Genomic DNA, 18005 nt, shown 5'->3' with positions numbered 1-18005 from the left:
CTGTTGTTATTATGCATATAATTGAATAATATTTATTTAGTTTAACTTCAATGTCTATTTTGATTTGCGATAACTAATAAATACAGAATTATTTCAATCAAAATCAATGTTTTGGATAATTATTATTAATACAAAGATATTCTAGGTTAGTGTTTTTTCAGGCTTTTGGTGAACATCTCTGTGAGCTACTTTATGCTGATCAAGTTAGTGAAGAAAATACAGCGTAAGTTTAAACAAGAACAGTAGTACAAGAAAAAAATTTCTTTATAATCAATTACCCATAAACGGAGGGTTTTCACCACTTTAACTCTACAGCACAATTGTAATTGAAAACACATGACAAAATCAAGTTTTTTTGGGTTTGGCTAAATATTCACCTCTTCGAAGAGTACTTTACAGATAAGCAGTTAAAATTTTATTTTATATATTCACGTGTGGATAAATTTTCAGAGGCTCTCAAATGCTGACCCCGAAATCTTTTATCAAAGCAAATAGTCAAATTGAACTTCAAAGATATGCTGCGAGTAATCCAAAGCAACTCAGTCGCATCGAATCTTTAAAAGGTAAAAAAAGAATAATATACTAATGATGTCATAAATGTATTTTTGTATTAAAATAAATGTTACTTATTTTGTAAATTTAACACTAATACTAATAACATCTTAAATATAAATCCAATCCCATCTTTAATGTGTTAAAATAATCGATTATTCCGTTTTTAATAACATTATTAACAATTAGAAATTAATATAGGAAGCGCAACTGATGCAACATCAATAGACAGTTTTGGTCCGTTGAGCAACGTCCGCTTCGCTGTGTTTGCCCTCGGCTCCAGTGCTTATCCAAACTTCTGCAATTTCGGCAAGTACATCGACCGACTGCTTGGTGACCTGGGAGGTGAAAGAATTCATGATATTGCTACAGGAGATGAGATGTGTGGTCAAGACCAAGCTTTCAGAAAATGGGCATCTAGTGTATTTAATGTAAGTTAACACTGCTTTATAAAATTGGAATAAAGTAAAAAGAAAAAAATGAATTAATGTGTTAAAATGCCTTTATACACATTTTTATTGCAATTAAGATTTTACTTTGGTTGTGTATTGCACCGTCGTTTTTGACAATGAGATGTACAATCAAGGCCGAAATAGACAACATAAGTGCCATTGTTCTTTATCCGATATCCGGCCTCAATGGTTATAACAAATTAGAGTCTCAAAGGCTATATTAATGGTTTTTCGCTCTTTAATTATAGTGGGATTTCCTCAGTGCTGTAGCGTATTCATTACGTTAAATTTAGTTTTTGTTTCCTTAGAGTGATATTTGTTCTGCGCAAAGAATTAATGTAAACATTTGTTTAGTTAATCAGTCTAGCAAGTTATTATATGTGTCATGTATTTTCGTGTTTACATTTTTGTTTTATTATAGATCAGTAATAAGATAACGTTATCAGTGACTGATTATAAATCTTATTTAGTATATCGGTATCTTTCATCAGTAATTTCTCAGAAATGGCATGATCCTAATTGGTCAACATTGTAGGTGGGATAAGCGCCAAAAATAAAGCTATTTTGTTCAAGGTTGCATGCGAAACTTTCTGCTTGGATGACGACGAAACTTTGCAAGAAGCTAAACGAGCTCTAGGGACGGTTGCACTTAGTGAGGAAACAGTTAGATTTGCTTTTCCCACATGTAAGCCACCAGTTTTGCTTAATGCCCTACAAACAGCGATAAATAGACAACTTGTAACGTGCGTTGTAAAAGCAAATAAAGATTTAGGAGATTTAAGTGCTGAACGATCAACGATATTCATTGACATGGAGCCAAAGGTATTTACAATTTTTTATTACAATTACATAAAACTTTATGATAAAATGAAAAAAGTTTACAAATGACGAATATTAATATAATACATTCCAGGGTGAAATTAATTATGATCCCGGTGACCATGTCGGTATAATGGCATGCAATCGGAAAGAGTTAGTTGATAGCTTATTAGCTCGTTTGAAGGACATTGATAATTACGACGAGCCGTTGCAGTTACAACTTATGAAAGAGACTCATACATCGAGCGGTGAGCAAATGTTAAATAATTTATTGTTTGCAGTTGTTTAAGTGCATTGTTTAATGTATTTGATATGTTGGCAGAGCTAAATATATCACAATTTCATTTGATTGTAATATTTTTATTATTTGTTTTCTTAAGGAATTTAATTAGTTGTACAATGAAATAACTAAACTATTTAAATAATAATTACTCTACTCACTATACTTTTCTATGTTACATACTATGTATTGTGTATGTATTTATAAGAAGTAAAAATTTATTCAAATATACTTTTTTAGGTCCTGTAAAGTCTTGGGAGCCTCATGAAAAGCTACCTGTCGCGAGTGTTCGAGATTTATTCACAAGATTTTTAGATATAACAACGCCACCGACCACTATTCTTTTACAATATTTGGCAAAAACTTGTGACGACGAAGATGAAAAAAAATACTTGAATACTCTAGCTACAGTAAGTACCAGTTAATATAAATTGAAAGGAAAAACCGTTGCTTTTTTAATAACTGTGTATATTGTGTATAATCTTGTACGTATAAAAAATTGTTAAATATAAAATAAATAAAAACTGTATTTATAATAATTTGTAAAAAATGTAGGACCCAGCAGCATATGAAGATTGGCGTCATTATCATTTTCCTACTTTACCTGAAGTTTTGAATCAATTTACGTCCGCAAAACCAAGCGCATCGCTACTTGCCGCTCTTCTTTCACCCTTGCAACCGAGATTCTATTCGATCTCATCATCACCAATCGCTCACCCGAAACGAATACACCTCACTGTAGCAGTTGTTACATACAGAACTCAAGGTAAGCATAAGCAAACATAAATAATAAATTTCAATATCATATTAACTTATATAGCCATCGTATAAGATGTAATCACTTTAATACATCATAATTAAGTAGTATAAAATTGTTGGTTTTAGAGTAAATTTCGGTAAAATTGGTCATAAAACTGAATATTCTTGAAAATATCTGACACTGCTTATAGTTTATCAGTATCACATATAATTAACACATCAACCGTTCCTATTTTTATACGTATATTAAATGACGCCATGTTTATACAGATGGCGAAGGCCCAGTTCACTATGGTGTTTGCTCAAACTATCTCATGGATCGTAAGCCCGGGGATGAAGTATATCTATTCATCCGAAGGTAAATACTTAGATAGACAAATCAAATTTTCTTGATTCAAATATTCAAGGCAAATATTTAGACTATTTTTCTTTCCAGTGCACCGAACTTCCATCTCCCTCACGATTTGTCAGTGCCTCTTATTTTGATAGGCCCTGGAACAGGTATTGCGCCGTTTAGAGGATTTTGGCATCATCGTAATGCTCTGCAGAATACTCGTCCACGCTCAAATATTGGTCCTGTTTGGTTGTTCTTTGGTTGTAGAACAAAAACAATGGATTTGTATCGAGAAGAAAAAGAGCAGGCTCTTAAAGAAGGTGTACTTTCGAAAGTGTTTCTTGCTCTGTCAAGAGAGAGTAATGTACCTAAGGTATGGTATATAAAGACATACCTAATACGAGTTTTGCATTGTAACAATTTTATTTTATTGATTCTTCTTTATTACTAGATGTATGTCCAAGAACTCGCCGAAAAAGAAGGGGCTGAAATTCATGATCTATTAGTCAATAAAGGTGGTCACTTTTATGTATGTGGTGACTGTAAAATGGCAGAAGATGTTCATCAAAAATTAAAGGGAATAATAAAGAAACATGGTAACATGACGGATGAGCAAGTGCAAAACTTCATGTTTGTACTGAAGGTAAGTTACCTTAAAGCATAAAGTCAGAAAATGATGTAATTTGTTACTGTTTTATTAATTAAACATGAAAGGTAAATTTGTTTATAAAAGTATAATCATTTAATAGGAGGAGAATCGGTACCACGAAGATATTTTCGGCATAACGCTTCGCACGGCTGAAGTCCACAACGCTTCCCGTGAATCCGCTCGCAGGAACAGAGTGGCGGCGCAGCCATGACGCCGGTCTTCTCGATTTCACCATCCACCGAATAAGCTTGACTAGTAAATAAATCTGTCAAGTTATATATAAATATTTCAAAGCGAAGTATAACATTTTTATGATTGCTTCATATAGCGGATTTAAACATTTCATCAAATATATCTTCATTAGACTTACTATTGGTCCAGCTTTTGCTAGTTAGACAATTAACTTAATAGCTATTTTATATTACTATATTAAAGAGCAGATGTCAGATAATTTTACCAATCCTATTGCTATCAGTTTTTTAAGTCAATTAAAGCACCTCAAGTACGACTGAGTGATTTGATTTAAGGCAGGCATTTACAGAGGTTGTGTAAGTTTAACTTGAATATTGTACATACCTTGAAAACTGACTTAAAATATAAACAACATTCTTGAAACTTTAATGCAATAAAACATTATTATTCGATAAGTTTAGAATATAAAAAGCAGGGTTAAAATATTTTACGCACAAAAAGATCTTTTATTTTGATTCACTCTTTAAAAGCTTTTTCATCAAAATTTACGAGTGATTAAAAATTAATGATCCGATAAAAATTTATCTTTTGAAATAATATGAATTTATTAATCCATACATTTTATGATGAAATATTAATAAACTAGATAATAAAAATAAATAATCATTTTCAAATCATATTCATATTTATATTGTCCATTGTAATTTTTAACGTGTACGTTAATATGCATTTAGTTATTGTAATTTAAAAATATTTCGTTATATTTTTATATTATTTTATATTTGACATAGAATCAACAACGAGAGATTATTTTTAATATTTACAGTTGCCAAAATTTGTACAAAATATTTATAACTAGATTATTTTTCGCTTTGTAAATAAAATTTTAATTTAATATTACTTAGAAAAAAGTAAATAATAATATTTAAAACATAATTTTTAATTTTGTTAATCATGATGACACGAAAGATAACTATTTTAAGGCAAAGCAATATTTAAGCCAAATATTTTATCGATTTAACCAGATTATATTAGAATAGATAATTTAAATAAACGTTTAAGCTATATTTAACAGTCTTATTCTATTGTTCTATCTTCTATGCTGTTAGTTGTGAACGTTGACTTTGTGATTCTTTACGCTAGTCTTAAGAAATGTATTCATATTTTCTATTACTCATGTTTAAATATAAAATATACAAAAAAATAATAATTCTAACGACTAATATTTCTATATCAATGCAAAATAATTATCGTCTTTACCAGATATCATATCTTCTAAATTTAAAACACGTTTGGGACTAAAGTTTAATGTACTATCCGATTCATATCAAATTATACGCACTATTTCGACTAGTTACGAAATATTTGACTGGGAAATGAAAAAATATTGCTGTTTGCGAATATTCGATTGAAAAAAAATCTGTTATTTATCAAATAAAGTTCCTTAATATTCGGTAATGACTAATTTTTGTTTCATTTCAAATACCTAAAAATTACCCTATATCAAATAATATTCATTCATATATGACATTGAATTCGATCGTAAAATGTTAAATAACGCACAACGTGCGTAAATATAATTGCAGCGACTCTGTTTATGAATTAAATTGATCTACATTGCTTACCTTAGAAATAGATGGTGTGTGTATGTTTGTCACTTTTTAAATGAATTCGTGACACATAGATAATATAGTTTTATTTGAAACTACTAAATTAATCTATTATCAATACAGTTTATAAAACAAGAACAAGGTATCTCATGTTATGAGAGTAACCTTCCACATAATAGCACTGAATCGATTCTTAGAAATTTTACTAACCTTTATCAATTAGATCTTTAAAATGTCCAATGCTTTGTTAGGAAATCATAATTATGTGACATTTTGTTTCTGGCCCCGAGTACTGTATAATTTTTAAAGGTCCTTTGTAAGACTTTCCTCTTCCTTTCTAACTTCGCTGAATCGTTAGTCAGGAGTGACGTAATAAATCTGTCAATCAAATAATACAACTATATCCGTAATGCCATGTTCTTTTGTAAGTGTAACTCTTAAAAATTATAAATTATCTTTTGATCTTGGTACCATTTTGCTCGTATTGGAAACATTGTTAACATTGTAATCTTGTTAATTTTATTATCAAAAAATATCAAATTGTTTTGTAGGAAAATATGAAAATTATGGCGTTTATGAGTATTTGACGAAACATTAGTATCTAAAATATAGTAATCCTTTAATTTTGAAACAAACGATAAAGTATATTATATATATTATTAAAGTGTCTAGTAATATTGTCTATGTATGTATGTGTATGTATACATCCTACAAGTTTTGACGATACCTACAGATTGTTTTGTAATATTATAAAGTAGAATCCGCGTAAAAACCGACATTAAAATACTTTATTATTTACGTACCTCAAACTTTTTTTGTAATAAGGTATTAGTGATACTTTAATAGTTTATATCAAATTGTAAAACTAAATAATTTTAGCACAATAATCAAACAACTAAAAAAATTATAACGATTCTAAGTCTATTATAATATTACGCGTTTATGATAATATGCATATTTATTTTTGGTTCCTTAATGTTCGAAATTATAATTAGTGTTACTTATTTTGATGAGTTATAACTCACAATGTTAGTTACAACACTCATCCGAAACGGCAGGATCGATTTTTATGCAATTTTGTATGCATATCGGGTAGGTCTGAGAATTGGCCAACATCTATTTTTCATACCCCAAGTTACAACGGGGGGAGGTTAAGGGGGTTAATAATATAAATTACAAAACAAAGTTTGCTTGGTCAGCTAGTTTTAATTACTAGAAAAATTACTACAATGGAGTGTCCTTGTTACAGTACATGTTCATTAACATCAAGTAAACAATGAATATCTTAGCGGAAAATGTCCACATTATATACCATTATTGATAGCTTGTAACCGGTTTTAAGCTAATTAGAATATTAAATAATACATTAAATAAATTCTGTAATAGTATCAATTAATGGCCTTTGCCTCAAAGCTGATGAAATAGCGATCAAGTATGCTAATATAAATTACTAGCAGTTGCCCGTGGCTTTGCTCGCGTAGTAATTATTAATATATACAAAAGGGGTGTAAAGTAGTATATAATCATTATATTAAAATAATTTATGACCTCTTTTTACCACATTTAAGTTTTATATTTCGTGCGTTAGACCAGACTGCTCTCAAAGCTCGCTCTCAATCACGTTTCATGGAACAGTCGTGCCAAAAACGATTTTCCCTTAGGTTTTTAAGCCATTTTTAGATAATTAAAGTTACTAATTTCCTATTTTACCGTAGAGAATTACCTAAAATGCTGGGATACTTATTTATGTTATATGCAATCAAAACGTCTTAAATTTCTAGTCTAGATATGACAGGAAAACGTATAAAATATATTGAGGTGTATATTACACCAAGACTAAAACGTTACGTTTGATTATTTATTTATTTTTAACTAGTACCTAGGTCTAAAAACAAAGGGCAAATAGACACACTACACACTATACACTACACATTACACAATACACATTTAGCACTACAAACTACCCACTACACACTGCACACTGCACACTACACACTCACTATGTTTAACTATTATTTTAACCGACTTCAAAAACGGAGGAAGTTACTTAATTTGACCGTATATATATATATATATAAATAACATAATATATGTATTTTATGCATGTTTGGGGATAACTTCGTCGTTTATGAACCGATTTTTTTAAACGGTTTTTAGATTTAGTAATAAATATCCCTACACTGTGTAATAAACTGTATTCTACCAATCAAGCTCTTTCATTTGATTTCCATATTGAGGTATTTGTGGGAAATATTTAATCCACCATTTTGTGGTGGCAGCCATCTTGGATTTTTCATAGTGAGCCTTATTTTACCAATCAAGCCCTTTCACTCGATAGCCATATTGAGGTATTTGTGGAAAATATGTAATCCGTCATTTTGTGGTGGTAGCCATCTTGAATTTTTCAAAGTGAACTATATTCTACCAACTAAGCCCTTTCATTTGATACCCATATTGAGGTATTTGTGGAAAATACGTAATCCGCTATTTTGTGGTGGCGGCCATCTTGGATTTTTCATAGTGAGCTCTATTTTACCAAGCAAGACTTTTCATTTGATCCCATATTAAGGTTGTTGTGAAGTAATATGTGATCCGCCGCGAACACATAAATAAACTGGTGAAGCTAAATAAAACCGTTTTAAAATAACTATTGTAGTTGTAAAAATATGTTCTACCACAGTGCCTCAGAAAGCACACAAAGCTACCAGTCCCATTCATTATTATCATAGCCACTCGATATTGATATTTTCTTATAGTATAGAATGTATTTGTCAACCCGCAGTGTAGGAGCGTAGGGGATTAAGCTCCGACCCTTCTTCTACATATTAAGGAGGAAGAGAAGGACGTCTACTGGGACGATCTACGACCACTGGGATGTCACAGATTGAATAAATCAATTAGGAAAATAACAATTTGTACTGTTTATTATTTTTATAATTAAATCGTAAAACAGCATGTTTATACCCTACGAATATTTTTTATTCAACCAACGCATACACAAATATAACATTATTTATACAATATGTTAAGGTTCCAGCAGGTGCAGGTGTACTATAACGTAAGTTGCGGAAAGAGAAACACTATATCATCGAAGGTTTCCAAGTTTAGTAAAAGTTCAACACTGTAGAGTGTAACATAACATTTCATTAACTACTACATTCTGCTCGTGGTTTCACCCGCGTGGATTACACGATTTTAGCGGTTCAGGTATAGAATATCACAAGCTATTCCTCTATATCTAAATAATAATAATGATAATAAATGTTTACAAATCAACGGCCCCCACTTTTCTCCGGTGTCTGTGTGTGTCTGTATTGGATCCGAAAAACACATAAAATACGCCAGCACAAACGCCAAACCACGGCAATTATATAAATATGTAATGTTGATATGTGCGGGGTTCGAGCCACGACTGTTGGTGCAACAGCCACTGCTGTAACCGCTGCACTAACGCGTCGTCAAACCATATGAATTAGAACAGATTTTTAAATTACTTCATTCATAATTTGGGTTTTCAAATTAGGCTACTAATTTTAATCACAATACTTCGTAAGGACGTAATAGACTGTTATGCAAATCATATAGTGTACTGATGTCATTCAAATAAACCCAATTTTAATTTTAGTTTCACATGAAATATTTTAGTTTTTTTTTTAATAGTATTTAACAAATTATAAGTCTTTTATTAAAGCAGTTACAATTTTAATGAATTTGATTATAGATACATAAATGCTTTTTATAATTGTATTAAGTTTTATATTTCTGTTAGAAATTTTACCGAGGTAGGCTGCTATAAAAATCTTGATGATAACATAAAAACAGTAGAGCAGTAGGAATTAACATCAATCAATGTGACGTATGTGCACTGCGAGGTGTGGCTATTTACTTAAATGGTTTTATATATTAAAAAAACGAAAACATAATTATAAACTTAATAAAGAAAAAAACGAGTCTGCTTTAGACCACACGACTGAAGTAAAACTTACGAAACGTAACTCTCTCTCTTTCTATCTTCAGTAACTTATATCTCCCTCTCAACTTCCGTTCGCCTCGCCCGATCATACTTTTCGAAACGTTTTCATCGCGCATTCACCAGCCTACTTCCCAAGTCAAGCGTGCGTTAAGAAGTTTTACTTCAAAATATATCTTCTCGTACTATTTAATCGCTTTGCAATCGTGTTTGTGGTTTCTTATGTAGCTAATAGTTTGTCATTGGCAAATGATAAAATCTCAGCAAGCAGAACATTATTTTTGCGTTTTGACACACATGTTCTTTAAGGTTATTGACCAAGTGGGGGTGCAACTTGAACAAACACTATAATTATTTCATACGTCACACCGCTTAATACTTACCACTCCTTACGTTTTTTTTAAGATTAAGCTAAAACAATTTAAAAAACATTCTGCCTCCTTTAATTTTTGTTTTTCTTAATAGTTTTGTATTATGTGATACAGATACATATTGATGTATGTGTGTATGGTTGTGTATATTTGTTACTATGTCAAAATATAGACTTAGGACAGGGTTTTGTCAACAATCCTTTACGTAAATATAAAACCCAAAAAATTAAAAATGGCCAATCTGATTATATTAAGTAAATGTTACAAAAATATATAAGTAAATTTCATAATATGTCTAAATAAATTTTATAATATGTCTGTGAGCTTTCGCTGTGTGGCTACGGCAGTATAGAATATCCACCCCCTCTCTTCCCGTGGGTCTCGTAAGAGGCGACTAAGGGATAACACAGTTCCTCTACCACCTTGGAACTTAGAAAACCGACGGATGGCAGGATAATCATCCAACCGCTGGCTTTGAAATACACTGGCTGAAGACTGCCTGTCTTAGGGCCAAAGATGAGCAGTACCGTCTTCGGTGCGACTAAGCTAGCCCTGCGGTCACCAACCCGCCAGCCCAGCGTGGTGACTATGGGCAGAACACATGAGTTCACGCCATTTTTGGCGCAAACTTATGGAGGCCTATGTCCAGCAGTGGTCTATGATATGCTGAAATGATGATGGTGAGCTTTTATTATATCATAGATAAGGATTAAAATTTAATCCACAACGTTATTCCTCTACTGATTCTTTTACAGATTATTAATACTCCACTATTTGACTAAGCAGGTTTCCCCACATTGTATATCTTTTACACCATTGAACTCCCAAATGACATAATTTTTGCAGATACTTGACACTTTAATACTAGCGGTATTAACCCGTACCATCTGGCTGATCGACGTGGTCTTTCCACTGGGTCATTTGGGTATTTTAAATAAATAATTACTGGTTATTCCGTAATATTTGACATATATCACGTACACGTTTCGTCATCTTCTAAACGTTGGTCATAAGCTAATACTAAAATCCGGGAAGTACATCGATTTGTCACGTAAAAACATTCAATTGTTCCAAGCTAGCCACTTTTTTATGTTACGTGGTATACAAAAACTATGCGCGACTAATTAGATTAAACGTAGTTGTTATGCATGGATTTTGATATGGTTTATTAAAAAAAATGTTGATTTTTGTCATCAAACTTTGTTTACTTCACATGAGATTTTTTTTTTAAATATATATACTTAAGTTGGCAAACAAACGTACGGACCTTCTGGGAAGCAATTACCGTAGCTTATAGATATCTACAACACTAGAAACATCGCAACGCATTGCCGATCCTATCCCCTATTCCCCCAGGAACTCTGTCATCTTACTCACCAACAGGAACACAACACTGGTTAAAAACCGTATTATTTAGCCGTCACCTTCTGTAAGGTGTATGCATATTTGTTTTTATAGAATAACGTATGATTTCAATGTATAAACTTTATTAATATTTTAAATTATTTTTATATTAAGCTCTATAAGGTCGGATATTTTGTTTGTTTTATTAACGTCTCGTGAATTGACGACAGACGACCGCGGTTGCTAATCAGGCTTGACACCGCAACGTTTAATTGCTTAATTCGATTTTAAAATTAGTCATGTGCGGTTGAGGAAAATATCGTGAGAAAACTTCTTCTGTTTCGGAAGAAATTTTGATACATGTATATCCGCTACATGAGTTGATTGATTAAGCATGTAACGTCCGACTGTTAGTATAGGCCTCTTCTTCCATATAGAACGCTGTTCTTCTGCCAGATGGTCGATAATTTAATAATTTTTTTTGCAGTAAGTATTGAGGTAGGGTATAGAGGGAAATATCCTGCTAAAAATCTGTAGCAGCCCAACTGAGGCTTGGGAATGGTTAGGGGTACGGTCGGCAACGCGCTTGTGAGTCTTCTGGTACCCTTACGCTTGTTTGCCGCTCTACTCGTACCAACACTTTGCTGCTCCACTTCGGACTGGCTGATCATTTTCATACTCTAAATAACCATCGCCACGAAGTCTTTATGATAAGAATTAGATTCGATATTTCATATGTGCTCCTCCGTCCGGAACAGAAACAAATACTTGTTCCAAACGAGAATCGAACCCGTAACAGCCTTAATTAAGGCGACTCCTCGGACTACTACACTACAGCACTTGTCAATTTTTACGGTTATTTTATTTTAGAAGTATTTGAATGTAGCATTTAATCAAATATTTTAATAGAAAATAAATAAGCGTATTAAAATATAATAGAAATTGCCATTATTTATAAAATAACGTTTATATTTTTGTATAAAAGGAGTCAACCGTGCGAAACGCTACAATTGATTTTAAATACCATTGTCACACGTACGTACGTTATTTACTGTTTTTTTAGTACTTGGAAATAATATTTTTTATAATACCTTTTTTTTAATTTTAAATTTTAAGAAAACAGTTATTAATTATTAGTAAACACTTTGGCAATGTGTGTATTGTATGTAATTTACGTTATAGGTTATACTTAATATTTTAGGCATAAAATACGTATATTTTTCAAATAAATAATCGCTTCACGCTAAATAATTTCTGCTGTGATAAAAACCTTGTTGTGTACTTGGGAGTCAGGAAACATATACAGGAAAATATAAACATCGTGTCATGTCATCTGTTGGGCCTATACGATATCTGCCAGCTACGTGATACTTAGCGAAATCATCCGTCTGTATAATTTAGCGAATACATATCTGCTCAATCTAAATCTATCTATACACTGTTGGAAACCATTAAATTAGTAAATAAATATCTGCTCCATCTATATCTACTCGCCATTGGCTAAATCATCCATGCTTCTTTGGTATTGTGGAAAGCCAATCGAATGAATGGCAAAGTGAATGCTGCCATGACCGGGTGTCGAGCTTGCGATAGCTTGTACAGCACTAAAGATTTTTCGCATTTCCGATTTGAATACTTTTTTATGGACTAATTATTTTTTAATGGAAATAGCTAGTAAGCGAGCCACGTGACCGCGGTTATAGCACAAATACGCATATTTGTCTATTCGCAATATATTGTCAGTGATAGGGTCGCCTTTGCATTTGAACGCATTTATCCTGTGTTTCGAAGTTTGTGTAATTGTTACATAATATTTGTTTTCATAGCAAAATTCGTGAATTGTAAATATGTATAATGTTTAGTTAAAAACAATCATAGCATTGTTTGGGTATTTGGAATTAGCAGGGATGGCTTGATATGGGAAATTGGTGTTGGCTAACAGCTTTCTTAATCTCTTTACTATAATCAAATATAGAAATAACTGCAAGTCGACTTTATTTGAAGGTATTGTAGCTACTACTTCGAATTGTATAACATCTGTAGTACTCTAAGGAGGCTAGTTACATATGTTATATGTGTGTATGCGTTATATGCTATGTTCTGACATTGATTATATTTTTATATATCCAGACAACAATAATTTACTTCATATTGTGTTTCGTCAAATCACAACATCAACAGTGACATGACACAATTCAGTGTATAATGACTCATTAGATCTCGCATTAGTAAACAGCAAAACTAGGTATATTATAATATCATCATCATCATCACTTCAGCCTATCGCAGTCCACTGCTGGACATAGGTCTCCACAATTTTGCACCAAAAATAGCGAGAAATCATGTGTTTTGCCCATAGTCACCACGCTGGACACGTGGGTTGGTGACCGAAGGGCTGACTTTTCGCACCGAAGACGCTGCTGCTCATCTTCGGCCTGCGTATTTGGAAGCCAGCTGTTGGATGGTTATCCCGCCATCGGTCGGCTTCACAAGTTCTAAGGTGGTAGTGGAACTGTGTTATCCCTTAGTCGCCCTCTTACGACAGCAGCGGAAAGAGAGGGGGTGGCTATATTCTTTATTGCCGTAACCACATAGCACTAACGACAATTATTTCTAAAATGTTTTTTTTTTGTTTTTTGTTTTTCCGCACGTGTCTCTAATTTTATCAAATAGTTTAGAAAAATAACATTGTTTCTAATGTATTGTGAGTACTAACTATATTAATTAATTAAAAAACGTTATTTATTTTTCCTATTACTAGAACTACTAGAACTATTATTATTACATTTATTACCTTTATATAAACGAAATTTCCCCGCTGTTTAGAAACGTAATATAATTCTTTACCAACGATGAAATAAGGTACTCAATTTGATTGTTTTTATATATTTATTTTGTAGCCTATTACATCTATCAATGTAATGACAATTGAGTTTCACAGTATTCTGTTGAGCTGGGCGTCCCAGTCGCGGTCCCCGCTCACTACAAACATTTATATATATATATACAAACTGACCCCGCAAACGTTGTTTTGCCATATATGTTATTATCCCCCTTTATCCTCCCCCCCTATAACTTATGGGTATGAAAAATAAATGTTGGCCGACTCTCAAAACCTACCCGATATGCACACCAAATTTCATAAAAATCGGTCGAGCCCTTTCGGAGGAGTATGATAACTAACATTGTGACACGTGAAATTTATATATAAGACGAGAATTTTATATATAAGATAATATGTCGTACAGATATTGACCGTGGTCTTAGTGTTTGTGCTTATGTATTGTGTATTTATTTTCCGACCTCGGAAAATGAAAATTATACATATATTTTTGTAGCAGACGTTATTACGGATGTATAAATTGGTGTACGACCTTGTCAGTATTCAAGAAGTGCCTCAGAGAGCACAGTGCCGTTTATTGTCATAAATAATTGACAGCGGCCGTTACCTCCTCGTAAGCTACAATCCTTTTCCTTTATGGAAAAGCGGAGTTCGCCCAGCAGTGATCTTGTACTAGACAGTTCACTCAGTTTACCTGACCAATAGTTCCTTAGGTAAACGCTTTTAAACTAAAAAACAATCAAGCCCTTCAACTCTATTTAAGATTATCATACATCAACATTAACGTATTTACTATATAAATATAATATACAAATTTACCTTCACCTTCCATATTATGGAAGATTACTCATTCATACAAGTCAATGACTAATACCTATTTTACTAAATTGCAATAAATAAAATAACTAAATTTATAAATATCATATAACATCCACACACGGTCGTCTGTTCCTATGGTAAGCAAATTAATGCTTGTGTTACAGGTAACAGCCGAGTGTTATAACTATTTTTTTTATAAACATACATAGAAATAATACATATATAAATATATAAATAGAAATATTACATTACACCCAGACTCAGGCGGGAATTGAACCCGCAACCCGCAGAACAGAAAGCAGGGCCACTACAAACTGCGTCAACGGGCTAGTCGAAACTAAATGTGCTGGTATGTAAAATAAATCTCCGAATAAATATTAAAATTGAAGCATTTTTGTTCTTGTCTTATTAGGTCGTTATATAATAGGTAAGGATTATAACTTAATGTATAACAATCAATATAATAAATAAAATAATAAAATTTTAATTAATAAAATATAATAACATAAAGTGAGTTTAATTTTGTATTCTTATCTTACAGTAGATACTGCGCGCGACTTCGTCCGCGTGGAACAGATGTGCGTGCAATACTTGATCATTATTTTGCTGCGATGTTATTTTAAAACTGCGATAATTCCTGAGGCACTCATTGAAATCGAATAATGTGAAGGCTATTTCGTTTTAAATTAAATACTTGTGATGAATAACGTATTTATTTAGATAAGGATTAATATCATGTTTACAAAAACATCTTCGCAAATAATGCATTATTTTAGAACAAACTTGGTTAGCATAAAAAAGGTTATAGTGAGCCAACCTTACAAGATAGATATATGCTGTCGTGGATTTTTTTTTAGAACTTTTAAAGAGGATCAATTCTGTCATACATGATTTTTGCGAAACTTTAACTGTTTTCACAGAGCACGCAGCGGAAGCTCTCAAAAGGAAAAAAGAACCCCCGATTTTGAAACATTCTTCATAGGTGCTTCGCTCCTTTTGGCTTTAGCGTGATGATATATAGCCTATAACCTTCTTCGATAAATGGGCTATCTAAGTAGTTTCTGAGATTAGCGTATTCAAACAAACAAACAAACACACAAACAAACAAACTCTTCAGCTTTATAATATTAGTATGGATTACTATTTAAATAAGACCAACTATACTGAAACAATTCACATACATCCAATAGTTGGAACATAGAAGATTGTGCCAATAAAAGTAGCGATCGTTATCACAGATAATAAACAGGATACCAAAGCATGATGGAGATATTTAAAGTCAAAATAACCAGATATAAAATTTCGTATGATAGACATACTTGGTTTGCTTTGAGAATTGAAACCACGTCTGTAGAAAACTATCTTCATTGCTATATCAGAATGGTCTACTAAAAGTATATTTTGCATTACTAGCAATACCCGTGCGAATAATTCGCACTAAATAAGTTAAAAAAATTACCGACCGTCAATTATGTTGACGTTGTTTCAAAGTTAAAGCCGACATATATATATAATTTTAATAATTAATTAATTTACAAAAACAAAAGCAATAATATATTTTTTTAGTTATTGATGCCGGTAGAGCAAGCAATTATCTATAAAATGATATATACCTAATTTATGTGGAGTAATTGTGAGGTTTTTTCTAAAAAGGGATGCAAACATCTTAACCTTAGCGTACTAATATTGATTATTAATTATATATGATATTATGTACATAAAAATGTTCACTCCTACTTATTGCAATAAAAATACATAATTTTTATTTGAAAATTTAAATATAAACAAAAAAAAATAAGTATATCATATAAGTAAACATAAATATATTTTGTTTACAAAAAATTATAAATTATATTAATTAATGATGTAAAATAAATCTCTATTCTTATCTCAAAATGTAAAATAAATTACACAACCAAAGCGGATTTAGAATACGGAAAGGTACTTTTTATATTGGAAAGTCCGTCAATTTAAATCTAATTAAGTCTATCAAGCTATTTTTAATTGTAGCGACGCGTGACGTTCGATTGTTGATATTTTTTTGCGGACAAAGTATTAGACCTGGCAGACCGGTTGCCGAGACAACCGCATTCAGTTCGCTGTACGATCTTCTCCCGATTACATATATATTATGCTGCTGTACGAAACTCCATCAGTCCGTACGAGTTAACACAATTTTACAGTGCGTGAACGCGTTAATAAATATACATCAAATATTTTAAATCGTTTCATTTAAAAAGTCTCGGACAAAATAATTAAAATGGATAAAACGCAATCAAATTTTAGTGAAACGGAAACTGATTTTGTTAAAATTGAAAATGACATTGCACAAGTTAATGGGCACGCGGTGTGTCCTTTTAGTGGTGGTAAAGTATTAACAGTGGATAATGAGAAACAGGAAAAGCCTAATCTGAGGTTGAAAGTTCCGCAGCCCATAAGACTGAAGAATCATCTTTTTGGTGACGAAAATTTTGATCATCTACATTCGCAGATTGAAGATGTCAGTTTTGTAAGTGTATTTTTTATTCAACAAAATTTAAAGAAATATAGACTTAAACTTTAGTTAGTTATTGTTGTCTTAATAAATGAGTTTTTTACGCCAAAACATTAAGGTTTTAATTTTTTTGAGATCCAAAGGATCCACAAGAAAAACGTTAGGGTTTTTGTTTTAGTTATTAAGTATTTTTTATTTTATTTTAGATAAGTGTATAATTAATATCAAAAAATCGAATTTTCAAAGCTCTTACTTCAAATAATACTCTGGCTATAGGACTTTAATCAATATCACACTAAAATTGTGGAATATTAAAATTATTAAAACCGTAAATACTTTGAAAAATGAGTGCAACATAAAATTAGTGCAGCTTAAATTAGGAGATTTTTTAATGTGCAAAAAAGTGTAGTGATCAGAAATTATTTTTACAATAAAATGGCGTTAAAGGATGATAGGCTATATAAAACCTTACTGTAATTCCGAAGGCCGAATGAATGATGCGACCGAAGCTGTAATAG

At 31.8% G+C, this 18005-nt stretch overlaps 2 protein-coding genes and 1 long non-coding RNA gene across 3 annotated transcripts in view; 2 read left to right on the top strand and 1 right to left on the bottom strand.

Annotated features, from left to right (window-relative positions):
* LOC123653672 (nitric oxide synthase-like protein) overlaps positions 1-4056 on the top strand; it is a 26716-nt gene extending 22660 nt beyond the window's left edge. The window contains exons 12-22 of the mRNA XM_045589667.1: positions 162-223; positions 451-563; positions 754-983; positions 1578-1826; positions 1918-2071; positions 2344-2513; positions 2659-2869; positions 3133-3220; positions 3299-3569; positions 3648-3839; positions 3946-4056. Coding sequence (XP_045445623.1) covers positions 162-223; positions 451-563; positions 754-983; positions 1578-1826; positions 1918-2071; positions 2344-2513; positions 2659-2869; positions 3133-3220; positions 3299-3569; positions 3648-3839; positions 3946-4056 — 1851 coding nt within the window. The remainder of the gene's footprint in view (positions 1-161; positions 224-450; positions 564-753; positions 984-1577; positions 1827-1917; positions 2072-2343; positions 2514-2658; positions 2870-3132; positions 3221-3298; positions 3570-3647; positions 3840-3945) is intronic.
* On the bottom strand, positions 581-18005 carry LOC123653675. The gene is made up of 2 exons (XR_006743138.1): positions 17960-18005; positions 581-890 (listed from the first exon to the last, which is right to left on the bottom strand). It is a non-coding gene; the product is annotated as an uncharacterized LOC123653675 (long non-coding RNA).
* The window catches only part of LOC123653673 (nitric oxide synthase-like), a 42858-nt gene continuing 41920 nt past the window's right edge, over positions 17068-18005 (top strand). The window contains exon 1 of the mRNA XM_045589668.1: positions 17068-17502. Within this exon, the coding sequence (XP_045445624.1) occupies positions 17254-17502 (249 nt within the window). The 5' untranslated portion in view covers positions 17068-17253. The remainder of the gene's footprint in view (positions 17503-18005) is intronic.

This window comes from Melitaea cinxia, chromosome 5, assembly GCF_905220565.1.
Source record: "Melitaea cinxia chromosome 5, ilMelCinx1.1, whole genome shotgun sequence".
Lineage (NCBI taxonomy): Eukaryota > Metazoa > Arthropoda > Insecta > Lepidoptera > Nymphalidae > Melitaea > Melitaea cinxia.
The sequence above is the reverse complement of the archived record's forward strand: the minus strand, read 5'-3'. Positions and strand labels throughout refer to the sequence as shown.